This window comes from Stegodyphus dumicola, chromosome 9, assembly GCF_044657685.1.
Source record: "Stegodyphus dumicola isolate Sdum_Otavi_A_Nest chromosome 9, ASM4465768v1".
NCBI classification, from domain to species: Eukaryota; Metazoa; Arthropoda; class Arachnida; order Araneae; family Eresidae; genus Stegodyphus; species Stegodyphus dumicola.
In genome coordinates, this window is record NC_140776.1 from 46706811 (window position 1) to 46720590 (window position 13780).

The 13780-nt window shown below is 33.3% G+C and overlaps 1 protein-coding gene across 1 annotated transcript in view; it reads right to left on the reverse strand.

The window, feature by feature from the left end:
- The window catches only part of LOC118191098 (sodium/potassium/calcium exchanger 4-like), a 412974-nt gene that overhangs the window by 90314 nt on the left and 308880 nt on the right, over positions 1-13780 (reverse strand). The window contains exons 8-10 of the mRNA XM_085823409.1: positions 11772-11884; positions 9488-9593; positions 2434-2530 (exon numbers count right to left, since the gene is read on the reverse strand). Of these exons, the coding sequence (XP_085679535.1) occupies positions 2434-2530; positions 9488-9593; positions 11772-11884 (316 nt within the window). The remainder of the gene's footprint in view (positions 1-2433; positions 2531-9487; positions 9594-11771; positions 11885-13780) is intronic.

Sequence of the window (13780 nt, forward strand, 5' to 3'; positions counted from 1 at the left end):
GGGTTCGTTATGAAATGAATGCACAAGTCCGATGAAAAATGAACAAAAATTTATTATTATCACAACAGAAATGCTTAAATTTTCTCAAATTATCATGCAGTATCATAATATCTCACAGTATTTATCTTTTAACTATTTAAAAGTACAATAGAACGTAATTCAAAACAGCTAAAGAACGTTAATCCGCGAATTCGCTATAATCAACAACGGCAGTTTTCTAAACAACAACAAACTAAGCAACTACTACAAACTGAGATGTTTTCCTCCTTTTATAAGATTTTAAAATCACGCGCTAGAATTTTCCAGTACTTTCTCGAAATCAAAAAGAGATATTTATTTATTTAACGCACGCGCTCTATATTTTTAATTTTTCCGGCTTAGCTTTCTTTTAATATTCGTCACGCGCTGCACTGCGCGAGAAATAAAACCATTTAATTTATAATTGAACTAACATTAGCTTTTTAAATACCAAATTCGTAACAATACTATTCGTGACTTATGATTTGGTTCTTGCAGAAATATAATTTGATGCTTACTTGGAAGAAAGACGAGACAACCTCACTTTACTTAGTTGTTGTTAATTGATGGTAGATTGGTATATCCCCTTAGTAAGTCGATTAATCTGCGATCAATAAATATGGCTACTTTTTCAATACTTAAAATTTTTACTTTTGATTTTGGTATTTTTTCGTTTAAGGATTTTTCTATACCATTTCTATGTTTTTAAAGAAAATAAGGTCTAGTTAATACATATTTAAATTAATAAATAAATATTTTAATAATTCATATTTTTAATTGAATTTCTGTTTCTGAATTTGGAGATGGTATATAAAAAGTTTTCTAACAATACAGAGACAGAAAGAGAGATAGATGGATTATAGTTTTCATATTTACATATTGATTTACTTGTCGACCCATTTTTTCTGTAAAACATCAATCTTCAGAGAGTTTCAGTAGTACAATATTTAATAGAAAACAAAATTATTCGTTTCAATTAAAACATGGCTTAGTACAGATTTTAAATTGAAAGCACATATTATGCTCTATTTTCTAAAAGTCAAATTGTGCTGAGTAATAACAGCATCATTTAATTTCCATTTCATATTAAACCAGGCTTAATGAAATCAGTATAATTAAATGGCAGAAAAGATTCTGCCAGGCAAAATCTATCTAAATGAGACTGATAACTGGGCTGATATAAAATTTTTCGGCTATTCATTAACGTTTCCTAGCCTGAAAATCAAAACGCAATAACACATGCGTAAAACAATTAGAACAATGAGAACGTCAGTAGATCTAAATAAAATTTCGCATGGAAACCAAGTAGGTAAATTGAAAACAAAGCCATTCATAGCATAAGTCAATAATGGTCAGGCATAATGAGCAAAAAAATAAAAAAAATAATATATATTAAGAATTAAATCGAACCAAAAGGCGATTGTGCGAACTCCTATAGACGTTAAGAATACCTTCATGTTGGTTTTGAGCGTGTATGTGAAGTTGGGCTGAAATTAGACGATTGGTCCAATAGAGATATCATCTACAACAATGATTCCCAAACGTAGTATCGCGATATACGTGCATGTAGTTGCAATTTATCATGATCACAACTGTTTTCAAGAAGAAGAGGGAAGGGGAAAAAGAAATAAATAGTGTGGAAAGGAAATAATAGATAAAATAAATATGTGTATAATTGTAAATTAGTTGATGATTATAAATTCTAAGCAACTTATTAATGAACAAAATTGTAAAATTTTATTACAAAGTAAAATTTGGAAACGCTTAGAGGCCCACAAGAATCATCTTGCAACTCAGAGACTGTTTTAGCGCGTTAGGTCAGATAAATTTGGAGGCTAACGATGCTGGTACCAGTGTTAATTAAGGCAAAATTTACTGACATTAACTTTTATTTAATTTGACACTTATTAACTTTAGCATGCTCAGTAAAGCAAAACAATATGAAAATACGCTTCAGCAAATGGAATGAACAACACTGATCATGCTGCTCCACTAAGTATGTGAATATAGCATCCATTTCCAGCATCTATGTGAATATAATGTCGTTTAGATACAGGCATATACCATTAAATCTTAACTATAATGGCTATTTGCTGAATTATCTCAAATAAGTAACACGTATAGCATGAGCATGTTACAGTGCATTTTGTATACACAGTTTGGGCTTTGCCAAAATCAAATATATCTTTTGTATCTCCAATTTGAAGTTAGAAAAACTGAGACAGGGCCTCAGAATGACACTATGTAAAGATGGTGATTTTCATAGGTGTCATCCACTGGCTGTAAGCAAACAAATCGCATGGCACAGAAATAGTTTTAAGATTCTGGCTAGTTGGTACAGCCTGAAAACAACTTTTACAGTAGCAGATAAGGAAAATAGGAATTTGGAGTTAATAATAGCAATTTAAAACTTACTTCTATTATTATACGAACCGCAGCCGCTCGAAAACGGGTCTTAGGCCGGAAGTGATGTTTCATCATGATAACTAGAGCTGCATCATATATAGACATGCTGCGAAAAATAAAAGCAGTTTTTAAATTATTTAAACATTATCTTAAAAACTTGTTGAACTCCACAAAGGATTTAGTAATCCGAAATTATATTAAAAAATTTCTTTCATTCATAGTTTACGAATAATTTATTTCAAAATTAATACCAAATAGATGCAGAAATTGAGTTTGAAATAAATTATAACAAAACATTTTAGACGAGTATTTTTTTTTTATATATTTTTGTCTAGCCACATATTCCCTAGTAAATGGTAGACCATATAACAGCATTGAAACAATTTCGTGGAATATTCAGATGCAGCGGTTCTTGTACCTATACCCATTTTATAAATCCATTAAAAAGATATCTTCAATTTCGCTTACTCTATTTTCAACTATTATGTTAAGCCGAATGGCTTTCTTGGCGTCGTGCCTTTCTCTCTGGTAAGAATGTATCCATCGCCTAGCAAATAGATGTGAAAGGTAGCTCAGTTTTTCATATCGGTACATTAAACTAAGCCCTATCGAGGTTCTTTCAAAAGAATTTGATACTTCTTACCACGAATATAAAATTTCATGTCTATTTTGAACACCTGATACCGTTATTCTCCCCTTCCACTACTGACATTTTAGAAAGAGCATTTTAAAAAACTGATCTCCTTGAGGAAAAGAACACTTTCATTGGACAAAACTCCTGAATTAATCATCTTTTAACAATAAAAATTCTTTAAGCTCCCATTTGTTAAATTTTAGAAGACTTGTTTAGTACTCAATGCTGCTTGTTTATCTACCTTCTTATAGTTTAAGATAACTAATCTGTTTATATTAGGTATTAAATGCAGTTTTTCAACTATACGAGAAATAATTTATTATTTCCAGATTTTACTTTTTTGCCTCAATAACTCAACTTTTTGCCCTAATTTTTAGCCCAAAAGGGCAATTTGCCCAGAAGGGCTATTAATTTCGTTTTGGCATTTTGCGCTGGTTCACTATAAAACGGCGTTTCACTTTTCAAATTGTTGCCACAAAATGCTAAAGCTCTCCATTGTATTTAAAGAAATAAATAATGAAGAATCTGCATGAATGTATGTATGTTTCTCGCACTATGAAAAAACAACTGTACCTAGAGACATCAAATTTTGAATAACGTAGTCCTCCACTCGAATATTGGCATCTGGAAGCCGAAAATTAGAATTCGTTTTATATTCTATTTCATATTTTGTAAACTTTTATCGAATTTTTATTAACAAATTCAACGATTTCAAAGCGAGCAATAACAACACTGTAGTACGAAAAAAACATTATCTCCAGCGCTTGAGACTGTGTATCGGAAATTCTATGGATATGTTCTTTTTAAATATTTTGTGACACTGCTGTTGAATTGAATTTTATGGTTTAAGTGCGAAGAACATTATATTTAATAAATAAAGGTAACACACAAAACGTTAAAGAAACGCCCCTTTGGGCGTTATGTAAAATCTGAAAGCTTTCAGTTAAAAAAAAAAAAATATTATTATTATTGTTATTTTAGTTTCCTGTGGCGGGCACTTGCCTATAACGGCACTCTTAACGCAAGAAACCACTTCTTGTTATTCAAAATTTGGCCATTTTATAATGGAGGCACCTAAAAAACGGCCACAGTTACCTTCTATGAAGGGACAGACAATTTTTACATCCATTACTTCTCCGAGATTCAAACCCGAACCCTTGAATATCGCAGTGAGGCTCCTAATTCGCCTGAGAGGCCCCATGCAGTCAGCTCGTTCGCCTGGAATCGAAGCCAGGTCAGAACTACCTGTGTTCAGAGACTTTACTGCTCGGCCGCTGATGGGCCGACATGTTTCATGAAAGGAAGCAATAAATCACTCGCATTTCATTGAAACTTAACAAATATTTCAACCAAATTTCTGTAAAACATGTTCATTTTGTTCTTAAGATTAATTGCAATATCGCTCTTATATTTATTTAACTAGAATATAGCTTTTGAAATACATCTTATTGATTGTTAAAATTGCCTATAACATGTAAGTTATAAGGAATGCTTCTCTGTAACTAACGACTGACAAAGTTAAATTCAAAACGAGTGCTATGGGCGTCTGTAAATATTTTATTCATCAAGAGAAATTATAGAGCGACAATCTCTTGAGTTAAGCGACCACTTCATATTATAACGTCCGCATCTGAATAGTAAATTTAAAAAATACGGATTTAATTGCTCATAAGTTTTCTAGAGAGAAATTTTTCCTGTTTTTTTTTTTTTTTTTTTTTTTTTTTTACGTACTCCAATCCATTTTATATCCTTTGACTTACCAAAGCGCCTCTCGTTCGCTACTTAAACAACCATAAGTCTTTTGAAATCAAAGCAGGAATATTTTATGTAATATCATTCAATATTTCTTGGTGAAAAGGGAAAAAATATATCCCATTACTTTTCCTTTAAATTAAACCCTATTTTAACAGATTCCTCTTTTTCTGTCCGAACGAGCATTTCGAATTTACTAAGATATAACTTCAAATTTCATTAATTGCTAATAAGTACATTGAAGCACATCCTTGAGATCTTCATTACAGCATGATTAACCACAAATAGAAACGGAATACATGCCACAAATATAAATTTTCTTTTCCCACCGCTTGAACTTCATTCACAAGTTTTCATGCAAGAAAAATAATTTTTGCCAAATGTTCTGAAGCCATCATAGTGGATTGAAGGATTCATTTTTTTAAACTGATTGGTTTGTAGTTAGTCATTTATTAAATCATTGAAAAATGCAATGTTAGATTTTACTGCTATAATAATTCGTTATTTTTACATTTGATATTGTATTTCTTCCCTTTTTCGTCATGTTTTAAATACATTGTATTAGTTAACATTTTATCAATTACACTGTTTGCTAACTAATAATTCTCAAACAAATGCAGCATCCATTTGCAATTTTCAAAATTAGTTATTTAACACAATACACGAATTATGTTCTCATATATATAATATAAAAGAATACGATGGCTTTGCTTTTCGCGAACACGCAACCTTTAATTAACTTTCTGCAATTTCTGATCTTCCCCATAGACCAGTACCATCTAGAATTTGTTATTATTTGTTATTACGTAACCGTTACTATAAATAACGAATGCGCGCCATTTTGCGTCAGAAGCTTTCCTCTCTCTGTGCGTTTAGGGTCTACGCTACTGCGCTTGCTCTCTTTGTTAGAATAAGTTATGACACATTAAAGTTTAAATATACTCTTATTTAGTAACGAATAAATGATCTGAGTGATAATTGAATAAAAGCTATGGAATAAAGATGTAACATTAAAAACTAAATCAACTTGCCTCTTCATTTGGATTATCCTTACCACTTTGTAAAAACCATGCCTGAACTTTGATGCCGAAATATCACACACATATATACTAGGTTATAGCTAAAGTTCGAGAGTCGTTAATGTACACATTACCTAGCTGAGAGAGTTAGGCTCTAGCCGCCAGTCTGCCGTAGATACGTTTGCTTATTGCTGCTTCAAGTGGTTTAATTGCATTTATTTGCTGCCACTAGCTTCGAAGGAGATTTAAGTTACGGGATCTCGCTGAGCCCTGTAGTCTAGTTCTATCGTTTGTTAATATCTTCAAATTTCGCTACTGGATTTTCCGTTACCGCCCAAGCAGAGGCGACGTTTGTTAGCGCCGAGTTGACGCATTATAAATTTTCAAAGATTTAATAAAGGGTACTTTAATCCTTCACTTGTGTAGTTTCCTGCTACTCAAGTTTTCATACAAAAATTTATCTACTGGACTCTACAGGTTAATAAACAAAACGAAATCTTATAAAAATAAGAAGCAATGGAAGAAAGTTTCGTTTTGGCATTTTCCGTCGATTGCATTGTTTCACTTTTCAAATTGTTGCCACCAAATATTATCGCCCTGTATTATATTTAAAGAAATTAAATAATGAGGAATCTGTATGAATGTATGAGCATGTGGAAGACCTAATTTAAAATTGAAATTTGTTTTATTATCGATTTCATGTTTTATAACACTTCAACGAATTTTTGAAACGATTTCAAAGCGAACAATAGCAACACTGAAAAAAAAAAAAAAATCCAGCGCGCGAGACTGTATCGAAAGTTCTAAAGATATGCTCATTTTAAAATTATTTTGTGATATTGCTGCTGAATTGAATTGAATTTTATGACTTAAGTACGAAGAACATGATATTTAATAAATAAAGGTAACACACAAAATGTTAAAAAAACGCTCCTTTGGACGTAATTTAAAATCTGAAACCTTTCAGATTTTTTTTCTTTATTCAGGAAATATTTTTCATTTAAATATGCCTTTTATCTGAAAACATACTGTCATAAAATAATACGCCAAAACAGGAAATTGCTTTATATTCAGACAGGTTATACTTTAAAAGTAGATGGTTCTTTGAATCTCGTTATCTTCCTTTTATTATTTATTCGGTAAACTATACAAAATCCTTTTTTGGTTACTCATTCGTATTATGCAACTACTGCTATGAATTTTTGCAGAGCATTGGTTAATAAAGATAATTTATAAATTTTGGAAGGATGATACTCCAGTAAAAAAGGAATTTAAATCTAAAACTAGAGTAATGGTGCAATAGAAATACGAAGTTAAGAGAGATAATAAAATATAATTTATAGTAAGTATGGAAACGTTCTGACTAATTATTTTATGCTGCTTACAGCCTTAGAAAATTTAAAGGCAAGAAAAATATTACAAACAGAATTAAAATTATGCACGCTTTTCCTTTCATGGAGCAGTTTCATTTCTCCTTATTATGAAAAGCACTCAACCCAGTTAATAGCTGAAAAGAATTTTGAAATACTAAATATAAAATATTTAGGTGCACAAAGAATGTTAATTAAAATATATTACTGCTGAAGTAAGTGCCAAGGCAGTAATTAAAATCATGGAAAATCAAACAAGACGCATCACAGTAGAAAACTCTTCTCCGATGCAAGTAAATGAGATTTTAATTAATTTTTAATTCAAGCAGACATTGCGAAAATACAGTGCTTGCCCTCATTTTTTCCTTTCTGTTCATAAGACAAATGAAAGCATTCCTTTAAACTTGTATAGGAAATGCAGAAAATGTTTCCTTTCATTCCCTTTATGTTATTTCGTTCGCTTTTAATTATACCTTCTTTGTTTTTGATTTCTGCCATGTATTTTTCATTCCTTTCATTTTCACATTTTATTAAATGTTTATTTTATTTTATTTTATTTTATTTTTTATCCCGCGTTCTCGGTACAGTTTCTGTTTGCATGAGTTCGAATTTAAAGCAAATATATTTTCAGAGATAATAATTAAGTATTTCATAAATTTTAATAAAACAAATCATAATGTTAAACATCGAATAAGCAATTGAACACGTGAAAGATTTTGCGTTACTTAGTGGTGGTTTGTTTGGAATCTGCTTCAACCAATAACTATTAACTAAATACACTCTTTTGCAAAAACATAGAAGCACCATGAAAGAAGTGGTTGTTTTTGATGAAATTGAATATGTGTATAGCTCATACGAGTGTCCAAATTGGTATTTGGTGGAACCGCCTTTGGCCTGCAATGCATACTTGAATTCGTCGAGGCAAGGAATGGTAGAGGTTCTAATGTCATCTTGCGACACATTCTGCCAAGCATTCATCAGTTGTCGCTCCAAAACTGCGATATTTTGTGGTGCCCGAATCTGGCGGCCTACCATCTGGCTGCCCCAGGCATGTTCGATTGGTGAAATGTCCGGTGACCTTGCTGGAGAAGGAAGAGTAGCAACCGCACGGAAATAGTTCAGAGATATGTGAGCGGTATGTGGCCTGGCACTATCTTCTTGGAAAATGGGCCCAGGATGACGTGCCATGAAGGGTAATGCAACCGGCCGCAGGATGGTGTCAATATATCGTTGAGCTGGTCCGGAGGATTATTAAAGATGACCTGCTGTAATAAGAAATAGCGCCCCACACCATCTCACGAGGGTTTATGGCTGTATGCCTTTGAAGCGGGATTCATCGCTGAACACTATACGATGCCAGTCTGATGGCAGCTATGATGATCGGCTGCGACATCACTTCAGACGACTCCGCTGATGTTGAGGAGTCAAAAGCAAACGTCTTAAAGGCCTCTGTGAGCGTAACGTTGCCTCTGAGAGGCGCCGTGAAATGATGGACGGTACCACGGGAGGTGTAGGCGTGGCTGTAGTGCGCTGAATAGTCGACAATGGTACGGTTGGGGCGGTTCGGGCTTGACGAACAACTATCCTATCTTGCTTTGCATTTGTGCTCCTTGGCCTTCCAGAGCCTTCATTTCGTCGGCAATTTCCTTGTAGCAACCATTGATTCCAACATTTTTGCACAACAGTGTCTGTACGCTACAGGTGGCGGCCTATTGCTCGGTGTGACCACCCAGCTTCACGCAACCCTAAAAATGCGACCACGTTCGAAGTCGTTTAGTTGTCTGTAAGGTTTTCGATATAGTCGTAATGGCATCTTTAGTTGCTTCTTTACGGAATTAAATCAAGATGTTTTGAGTACCAAATTTCCTCATGATCGCAAAAGTCCTCCATGGTGGTTCGATTTTTGCAAAAGAGTATACTGTAAATGAATATCAAAATAGCGAAGGTTTTGCTGCAATTAACGGCTAATTCCTTAACTAATTTGTTGTCGAACGGACTTTCCTTTTTATAGCAATGAAATATTGGAATATCTCGTTTGTATTCTATATGTATTCGATTTATCAGATGCCTATAGGTTTTCAAAGTAACTATTTAAATAAAGAACCTAAGCATTCGGCGAAATTAATTTCAAGTTCGTAACGAAATTATAAACTTGTTTCCTATTTTTAACATTTTAAAAATGTGTGTATTAATTTGTGTGTGACGCCAAAGAAGTTATTTTAACCAAAAAAAAAAAAAAAAATTCCAATGAAAAATGGGCTGGGGGAATAAGCAGATACAGCGCTTACAGTCTGTTTGAGTTCCTTATGCTTTCGTCTGCCGGAAGAGGTCTAATGCTGAAATGAGCTGTTACTGGCATAGAAGCACATTCGTCGATCTCGTTGTTGAAGGGAACTGTAATAGACAGAATAAGAATATTGTTATCGAAGAGAAGGTAACAGACAATTTTATGTTAAGTAACTTTCAAATTCAGAAGTCAAACAACAAAAATCAGCGTTATGTTTTCAAATTTTCGTAGGGCTAGTCTCGATGGTCCTGTGAAAACTGAGAATGGACTGAGGATAATGGTTCAGTAAAACCATCGAAACTAGTCCTGTGAAAATTGGAAAAAATAACGCTGGTTTTTTTTGTTTGACTTCTAAATTAACACTTGTTCGGCGTGTTATTGTAGCTTAACTCTAAATTTGCTCATAAATTTGTATATGCATTAAAAGACTTTCTTACGGTTACGATCAATTATACTGTTTAATACAGAGGCTATTCGCACATTTTTAGACGATTTTCACTGTATTTACAGATATATTTCAAGTAAACGTTTTGTGCTTTAAATGTTTTGTTTGATAACTCTTGTTCTTCACGATACTTCTGTATCGTAACCTCCAAAACAATAAAGATTTTTGTAGTATCAGAAGAGGTATTTTATCCGAATCCTCTTGAACAGTTTTCCAAAATGCAAAGTGAGTTGTAGATTGATGTTTAGACAATCCGTTTCTTAAAAGTTCAAAAGCGTAAAACTCCATAGATGATACATTAGAGAATTTAGTAGGGATATGATAGAAGGGAGTCTTGATACCAGTTTTTTGTTCCATTTTGTCCAAGAAATTAATTGTATATTTTGACGTGTGGCTGCTTGCTTTGTTTTGATGCAGTTTTTACTGATTCATGGCAGTATGGGTAAAGAGATGATATTTCATACTTGAAAATCGGGTCTAACATATGTTCCTGATAATATGTTGAGTTGATATTAACTTTTTTCCCCACTCTATATTTTTATTTTGCCGTTACATATAAAAACAGCAACAATCATAAACCCCTTTGAAAAAACGTTCATTAGATTCTTTGAACCATGATTTAAGACTTTTTCTCCTCCTTAATGATAATAAATGGATCTCCTTTTATTGTAGTCATTTAAATGCACCTAAGATTCATCTATTCTAACAACATTATTCCATTTTTATCCGGAAATATGTTTCTCGTGAAGAATTCTGTAGCGCGTTCGGCGATATGTCGAGGAGAAAGACGATACACATTGTTTTTTATTTCTTTTTTAAGATTCAAATCAGCATTAATCGCTTTGATTATTGTTGACACTGAGCATTTTAATGGTTTTGTACTTGTCCTTTGACTTGCGGATTTTCTTTCAACATCAAAGATCATTCCTTTGCAACATTCGAAACATTCAAGTTTTCGTTGGATTTGTATTTGGAACAATCTTTCCACTTGGAAAAAAAAAAAAAAAAAAAAAAAAAAAACTTAAAAAAACTTTGACGTTTTTTACCTTTCTTGTCAGTATTGCCTATCATAGTTTTAGATATAGAAAAACCATGGCTTTAACAGCGTTGCTTAATTACTAGATATGAATAACTTTCTTCCGAAAGAGAACAGACATAGCCTTCCATCCATTGCTTCTTTCGAAGCGCCGTTTTGTATAAAAACAGAAATGTCAAGTAGCAAACGATACATTATATTTTCAAAAATATAGTTGCAGCTCAAACAAAAATTCCAATCTGACGCCCTTTTTTTATAGTGAAGCAAAATCGTGTAAAATATGTGTGAACAGCCCCTGTAAATTAGAAGCATTTAAGAACTTTTTTCTGGAACTGATTATATTTCCTGTTTGTAATGATTCCTGAATTATTTTCCGGCGCAAAGAAGGAAGGGTATAGATATAATATAACATATCCTTCTACTTTGTGCTAGAAATATAGATATATTTTAAAATAAATCCAGGATACAGATATATTTTTAAAATCAATCCTTCACAAATCTAGCCATTTCAATTATTATGTAAAGTGCAACAGCAGGTTTATATTTAATATCTCAATGTAAGATTTTATTCTATAATTCAAACTTATCAATATGTTTAATTCGCCCTTGTTGTTGGTTTGTGGTCATTTATGTGTTACATTCGAAATTTTACAAATTCTATCATCAACTTTGCATTTCTAGTGAAGTGTAAAGATTAAAGTGCCGATTAAAGCTACAAAATTATACAGTTTTATGAAAAGTAGAAAATAAATCGTTTATACATATATTTCTGTGCTTTTATGAAATCAAAGTGGGCTTGCTAACCATAAGAGCTGTAGTTTTTTTTATCCCCTTGAGCCAGAATTCCTATATTCTGAGTCATATCATCTTCTATTCCAAGTCTTCTTGAGATCCAGAAATGTACATCATTGTTAAACCTAAAACAGTTTGTATAGTTAGTAAACAGATTATCAATTCGCATAGGTAAATAAGCAAACTACGTCTTATAGATTTCTTCTCAAAACTAAAATGTAAGGATCAAATCAAAAGTTCAATGGCTCGAACTGCAACAACGGAAATTTAACAATTTTGTTCGTAGATTAATCATCAATTAATAAAGTTATTGTACTGACTGCTACTATAGTAACTATACAAAATCCAAAGTATTATATTTATAAAAATTAAAAAAAATTGGGGCAGCCCCAAGATTTAAATAACTTTATTCAGTTATAATGAATTAGGTTTTAATAGTAAAGGAATACTTCGAAAATTGGCGGTAGTTTGCTTCAGTTCGATATCTTAGTTCGATTTTTACAAGCTTTTACATGTAAATAGTAATCACATGCAGAATAAATCAAGCGCAGTGTCTCATAAATGTTGGTACATACTTTTAAAGGAAGGTAGGATTGAGAATTACATAGCAACCCATCAAAAGGATTGAGAATTACATAGCAACCCATAACTGCAAACATTATCGTACGCCACTAGGTGGTACTGTTCACGAGGGCGCTGGAAGGGAAATACCTGATTTTTCATCATTCGAGCAGTAGTTTAAAAGTATGTACCAACATTTCTTAAGCGTAAGCAATACGAAGAGGGAAATAACAGACTTGCAGTGTATGGGTTGGTGGATAGTAATTCCCGAGCGACTCAATGAATGTATCCAGAACAATTACCACAGAGAGATGTACCGGACCACCGTTTGTTTTCTAATGCACATCGCAAGTAGATTGAGTATGGGTATTTAAGAGGTAGTAGACAGAATGAGGGCAGACCATGGGTGACTTGTAAGCCCTCCATGGAACATAAAGCATTGGATGCTGTAGAGAGGAACTGAAGTACCAGAAAACATGCCGTTTCTGCAGCCGAAGGAGAATTACGGGAGAACGTACATCATGTTTTGCAATTTGAATTGTTATACCATATCGTCTCCAAAGGGAATAACTGCTTCCTACAGCCAAATCTCCCACAATATTTCTAAGATGCATGCCCAACAATATGTCATTTCCTATGTTATGTTTAGTTTACTGAGGAAGCGCATTTCACACAAGATGGGGTATTTAACCACCATAATTCCTTTTTAAGAGCTCACGCGAATCCTCACTGAGTTAGACCACATGATACCCAACATCGCATTACAGTGAATTTTGAGGCTGGTTTGGTCAACGACTGCTTAGTCGGACTTTACCTGTTGCCATCACCTGTTTATTTAGCAAATTACCTTATCTTTTGAAACAGGTTCTGCCAGGGTTATTTCACTCTGTGCCACAAATGTGAGATGCAACATATGGTTTCAACATGACGGAACGTCTTATCATTATGGAAGATGTTTTTGGAGACATTTGATTGTGTTGTTTAAAGATGGATTCGCCGTGCCGGACTGGTGCCTGACTCCCATGCTCTACAGATTTGAGCTGCCTATATTATTTTCTTCGGGAAGCACCTAAAGCTGTTGTGTATCAAGCACCTGCTGAGTCTAAAATAGATCTGGTTGCAAGAATCATGCACGTTTCTGCAGATGTCTAAGAAAAATAGATGTTTTTGACTGTGTCGGCTACTTCATGGTCTGTTGGTGTAAAGCATGCATTGCTTGTAATGCTGAAAACTTTGAACATCTTTTGTGACATTTTGAAATTTTGTCATCTACTACAATGGACGTAATATTTATGAGAAATAAATACTTACGGTATTCTCCGTCTTGAGTCCCTACATTTCTTATACCTCTGGTACAACTTTCCAGCAATGGGTTGTTATGCTACTCTCGGTCCTTCTATGTGCCAGCCTGTTCTTAAAATCTGTACTAATATTTGTGAGACACCCTGCATAAATAGTAG